The sequence below is a fragment of the Syzygium oleosum genome, unplaced genomic scaffold (assembly GCF_021117445.2).
Source record: "Syzygium oleosum isolate NSW1041296 unplaced genomic scaffold, Sole_v2.1 Sole_v2.12, whole genome shotgun sequence".
Taxonomy (NCBI): Eukaryota; Viridiplantae; Streptophyta; class Magnoliopsida; order Myrtales; family Myrtaceae; genus Syzygium; species Syzygium oleosum.
The window spans coordinates 4,385,400-4,391,379 of NW_026607496.1; the positions used below are offsets into that span (position 1 = coordinate 4,385,400).

The 5,980-nt window shown below is 42.3% G+C and overlaps 1 protein-coding gene across 1 annotated transcript; it reads right to left on the reverse strand.

Moving 5' to 3' along the window:
• Positions 1-408: 408 nt before the first annotated feature.
• LOC115662281 (receptor-like protein 6) lies at positions 409-3,968 on the reverse strand. The gene is made up of 3 exons (XM_030584444.2): positions 3,849-3,968; positions 1,069-3,159; positions 409-783 (listed from the first exon to the last, which is right to left on the reverse strand). Exons 1-3 carry the CDS (start codon positions 3,966-3,968, stop codon positions 409-411), a joined length of 2,586 nt encoding a protein of 861 aa, XP_030440304.2.
• Positions 3,969-5,980: the final 2,012 nt, after the last annotated feature.

Genomic DNA, 5,980 nt, shown 5'->3' on the forward strand with positions numbered 1-5,980 from the left:
AATAACTGAATCTCAGTGAAATCCTGATGGACGTGAATGTTTGAACAATACTTTATCCCAAAATCGATAGTAGGCAGACCTCCATGATTGGATAAACACTAACGGACCAAAAAATACCCAGAAGCCAACAACGAATCCAAGTGGTCTGCCCAGGTAAAACCACTTCTTCTTGCGATCATCATTGTTGCCATCATCACTAGCTTCTTTCGTTCTGTTTGTGTTAATTGAGCAACTTTTGTTGAGCGGAAGCCCACGCAATCCAAGGTTTCCTTTGAAAGAACTTTCGGAAAATGTAAGAAATTGTCCACTAGCCGGGATGCTTCCCACAAGCTAATTGTTTGAGAGGTTCAGGAAAGAAAGGAAATTAAGATTTTCAAGCTGAGCCGGTATGTTTTTATTGAAGTAGTTTCATGACAGGTCCAACAACTCGAGCTGATGCAGATTCCCCAAAACAGAAGGAATTGAACCCGAGATGACATTATGCGATAGGTTTAGGAAATAAAGTGCTTTGAGATCCCCAAATGTGTCTGGTATTGGACCCTCCAATCTATTGCCCGAGAAGTCGATCGACGTGAAAATAGTCAGAATCTTGACAAGTTCTATCTGTAGACCTTTCAAGGTTACACTCATCGTATCTTGATAATTGAGTCCACTCAGTGGGAGGAACTCATATTCCAGGTGATTGAAGTCTACATTGGCCTTCATAGCCTCCCAAGATGCGAGGAGACTCTCAGGCAGCATGCCGCCGAAATCATTTGAAGACAGGTCAATGATTTGAAGCATCTGCTAGGTGCCGAGACTATGCGGACATCCAATTTCCCCATGAAATTTGTTGGATCTTAAAACAAGGACGCGGAGAGTTGATACAGCCTTGAAATGGCATGGAAATGTCCCATCTAGTTGATTGTCCCCGATGTTCACATACTCCAATGTTGTGCAATTTGCCAACGACATTGGAATCTACCCCTATAAAAAATTCTCACTGAAATCCAATGTCTTCAGACCACATGTTCCCGGGATGTTTTGTGGAATATCACCATTCAACTAGTTATCTCTCAGATTCGATACCTTGAGGGACTTCATCACGAAACAATCAGGAATAGTTCCATTCAGATGGTTACGAGATAAGTCGAGCACTTGAAGAAATTCAGCTTTGTAAATCGACTTTGGGATGGACCCATGGAAATTAGTTTTTGAAAGGGAGAAGAACATCGTACCCAATAGATAGTCGCCAATGTCATCGGGAATAACAGAATCGATATAGTTACTTGAGAAATCCAAATAGACACCGTGTGATGGCAAAGGTAGCATATTCCCTTGGAGCATGTTTAAATGGAGGTCGACAACAGCCAGATCAGAAGGAATATTGGGCAGAGGTGTTTCCAAATCTACAAATAAATTAGAGGAAAGATTGAGATACAATAGATCTTCTCGTGTCCATATCCATCTTGGTATCTCCCCTTGAATATAATTGTGGGAGAGGTCGAGGGAGACCAGTGTAGACTGGTTAGCCAAAAACTGAGGCAATGACCGCAATTGGCAGGAAGCCAACTTTAACGTATGAAAATCAGGGAAAGAAGATGCAGCAGCAGAAGCAGACGCCATAGTGTTAATGGACATGCCATTGTATGAAAGATCATGATAAGCTAAATTTCCAAATCCCCGAAGTGCATCGATATTCATTGAGCCACTGAAATTATTGGAAGAAAGTGAAAGGTAACCAAGCCCTTGCAGTTTGAATATGGATGCTGGTATTGGCCCCTGTAACTGATTGCTACCCAAATCAAGCATGCCCAGTTGATACGAACAGACATTCGGATATATGGTAAGCTGACCAGAAAATCTATTGTGTGAAAGGTGTATCATCTCAAGTCGGGTAAGTGTAAGCAGAGATGAGGAGATGTTGCCTTCCAACAAATTGTTTCGCAGGTCTAGATACTCAAGATTCAGAAGATCTTCCCAGCCAATAGAGGTGATCTTACCCGTTAAATCATTATGGGATAATCTTATTTGGGTCAGATTTCTGGATGCAAATGGCGGAACCGGTCCAGAAAATTGGTTAAATGAGAAGTCCAGAAGAGCCAGTAGAGGAAGTTTCACAATCGAGCTTGGGATTGATCCCCTGAAACTGCAATTTACCAGTTCTATGCTAGACAATTTCTCGAGATTACCAATGGAAACAGGAAGTGTACCTGAAATGTTTGTGTTGCTAAGAAACAGGTTTTGAAGAGAACTATGAGCAGGAAATTCCGGCAAAGGACCCCGAAGAAGCATATTGAGCGACAGATCAAGGGTCTTTAATGTCGGTGCCTGAAAGATTTCACGAGGAAATTCTCCATACAAACCACAAAAAGCTAGGCTTAGAGTTTTCAAGCTGGAAAAATTCGCTAAGAACTTAGGAACTGTGGTGTAAAAGTTATTGCCATAGAGTTGAATGACCGACAGATTAGCAAGACTCATAAGAGAAGCCTTCATAGGACCAGACAGAGAACAGTTAGACATGCTCAACACCTCAAGTTTCGGAACTGAAGAAGACAACGCGTCGCACCACCCACTTCCCTCAGCAGACACATCGACCAAATCAAGGTAGAGCTCCCTGAACTCCACCAAATCCCCAATCAGTGCCCTCAAAGAGGGCTTCTCAAGCTTCAGAAAAGCCGGATAAGAGGAAAGACAAGTGAGATCAAGAGAACGTAGCTTCCTCAGGCGAGATAGCTCCGCCGGAATCTTCCCCGCGAATCCAGCATTGGACAAGTTGAGATGTACCAAGCGGCTGAGATTTGCGATGCCTGATGGAATCGTCAAGTAGTTGAAGTAGTTGAAAGCCAAGTTCAGGCTCCGAAGGAACTCGAGCCTGAAGAGGCTTGACGAACCGTCGATTCCGCCAGAGATAGACTCGTTGCTCAAATCAAGACCAATGACGAGGCCGTCCTCGCACGTCACGCCGCTCCATGAATCGCCACTTCGGTCCCACTGTACTAGCATGGAAGACTTGGAGGCGTCGAAGACGAGGCTGTTTCTCAGCTTGAGCAAGAGCAATCTCTGGTCGACGCCGAGACACTGGGCTGAAGCTGAACCCCCAGCAACCTCGAAGGAGATGGAGATCATGGATATCGCAAGAAGAAGCCATGAGACGATCGAACCGTTCATCGGAAGAGGCTGAAGAAGAGGGCGGGAAGAGGGAGTCAACCGAAACAGAGTCCACACTTCATGGAGGAGTAGTCCGAAGTCAGTGCAAGCTGGATGTCATTAGTTATCAAATTTGACTTATTATACTTTGGAATTTACTGAGGAAAATCGCGATGCTGCCCAACACAATTACTTTCTTTATTTAACATAATTTTTCAATTAAAAGAAAATGCTATATCTTCTTTCCTAGAAAAAAAATATCATCCTTTTCTCTTCTAGAATGATGGATTGCTTTATCATGGATTGTCAGTGTGGGATGCTGACAAATTTTAAGATTCTGTTTCTCTCAGACGGACGTTCTAATCCCAATGCCATCGGAATTCCATCGAGCTCTGGAAGACAACCCGCAAAACCACTAAGTTACAATCGACTCGACCGGGTCGACCCTGGACATTTCAAATCTCCTATCTCCGTCCTACTCCTACCCATCAATTCGCTCGCTGAATGAGAACTCGCAATTCTCCCAACTGACAGAGACTCGAGTCGCTTAAAATCTCAGCACTCGACGTCGCAATGCCGATCAAATCCAAAACCCACCCACCCACAAGAGAAAACAGAGAGACCCGGAATTTCCCGAGCCCAGCGCCCGTCACATCGAGATCAATCGCGGCAAGTTCCAGCGCGACCACGACTCACCTCGGGTTGTGGAACGGGCCGACCTTGTTGTTGTAGAGAGGGACTGGGTCGCGCTCCTTGTAGCGATGGTCGGACGGGATCGATATGGCGGCCTGAGCGAAGTAGAGCACCAAGACGGCGAGGTCGAAGATCGGGGGGACCATCGTCTTCTGCCTTGGCAGTGAAGGGGCACTTATCACAAACATCGTTGGAGATATTTTGTTTAAGCTGAAGATAGAGCACAAATTTGTGTTCGAAGCTCTATCCACTGGTGATAATTTCATGTTATCTTACAGGACCTCGGTATGTTTTATCGCTCCTATTCTCCTCTCTTCTCCAGTACTCTCTCCTAAAGATTGTAATTGTTGATGAAGTTAGTTTCAGCTTAAGTGTATTTTACATCAGATAGATAAAAAATCTATTCACCCCGAAATATTTTTACATGATTATACAGTTGCTGTAAAGTTAGAATATAAAGAAAAAAGAAGGCAAACACATGAGCTGAAACTACAAGAGAGACGGCCGAATGGAGTAAGTGTTAAGAGAGACGGCCGAATGGTTCCCTCCAATGAGTTGTGCCTCAAAATCTAGTTTTACAAGGTTTAAGAAGTCCTTCCCATCGAGGGGACTTAATCTCTCCGGTTAGAGCATTGCGGGATAGCATAATATGTCTGAGATTCTTGGACATACTGAATGAAGGAACTGAACCCAATTAGATTATTCAAAGACCAGTCCAAAGCAAGTCAACTCCGAAAGGTTCCCCATTTAGGTCGGGATCGATCCACTCAAACTGCAAGTAAACGATTCTAATCACGACAAGTTTCTGAGATTACCGATTGAATCCGGAATCCTCCTTGAAATATACGTGTAACTAGAGCCTCAAGATAACTATCCTCTGGAAAATCAGCTATGAACGCTGAAAATCAGCAATCACTCAGACCAAAAATCTCCATTTTACCCAACTTTCTTATTATTTTTATATTTTGAATGATCTTGGACAATTTTTAAAAAAATAAAGACATCAGTTGGACGATATCACATGGAAACCTAATTGATCTGTGTTTATTGGTTTTTATTTTTGCATTCTTTCATATATATCACGTATTTTTCCCTTTCAAACTAAGGTGAAGTAATTATTTTGCCTATTGAATTTAAATAGTTATTGGTGGAACTCGAGGAAATTATCAAAAAAGTCATAAACTAATTGTTTTTGTACCAATTTAGTCCTAAATCTATTGACTAGCGAAGGCGACTGGCCCCCGCCTCGCCCAAACCAAGCGAGGTCATCGCGGCCCTCGCCCTTGGCTGGCGACCTCACCGGCCTAGGATTATAAAGAAAAAAGAAAAGAAAAGTTTTAAAAATTGTCGACGTTAACATCGGTCATACCACGTAGGATGGCCAACGCTAACAAAATTGCTGGGTCAGTAATTTCCGGATAAAATTGGTTGGAATGACTAACTTGGCAAATCATCAAAAGGTTTAGGACTAAATTGGCCAAATTAAAAGGTTTATGATTGAATTGACATAATTGCAATAAGTTTAGGACTTTTTTGGTAATTTTTCCAGTGGAACACATTCTTTGATTAGCCTATCACATGATTCAAATCTAAACTCCCCAGTTACATTTCCACTGTTGAAATATTTAATAGCGATGTTGGCATTTTGAGCGGAGCTTCTATTATTGTTCCCAACTCAGCAACTTAGTTTCAGAAGCATATCTAGAGAAATCTTATCAGACCAATGAAATTTGTGACGTACTGGTATCATTTCTTGATAACACTTAGGCTGCTACTCTTAGTTTGTTTTTTAGACCATGTGCTACCACATGGAACTACTCCATGACAAAATTTATGGTACGACAAAGAGCATTATATTAAATGCAGGATTTAACAATTCTAGAGAACTTACTAAATGCTAGCGCCGGTGATTGAAATTAGCAGACTTTATTTCTTATACAACATGACTTTTGACTTGAAAGCAGCAGTAATCACTAATCAGACCATTGATGAAGTCAACGAGTCACCTGGGTACCAATTGCACACACCAAGCTTAAGAATTCCATGCACTTTGTTAGAGCTGGGAAGATGGCACCCTTGGTCCAGTTTGGCGCAGTACATATATGAAGAAATTTCATGTTATTCAAGCTTGAAGAATTGTCTTTATTCAGAGACTTTC

Bases quoted from the DNA above. Each gene is read 5' to 3' on its own strand.
- LOC115662281 (XM_030584444.2), bottom strand. From the start codon at position 3,968: ATGGTCCCCCCGATCTTCGACCTCGCCGTCTTGGTGCTCTACTTCGCT. The intron at 3,160-3,848 runs GTCGGCCCGTTC...CCTCTTCTTCAG, and splicing joins TCCCTCTCTACAACAACAAG to CCTCTTCCGATGAACGGTTC. The intron at 784-1,068 runs GTATCGAATCTG...GGCACCTAGCAG, and splicing joins TCGTGATGAAGTCCCTCAAG to ATGCTTCAAATCATTGACCT.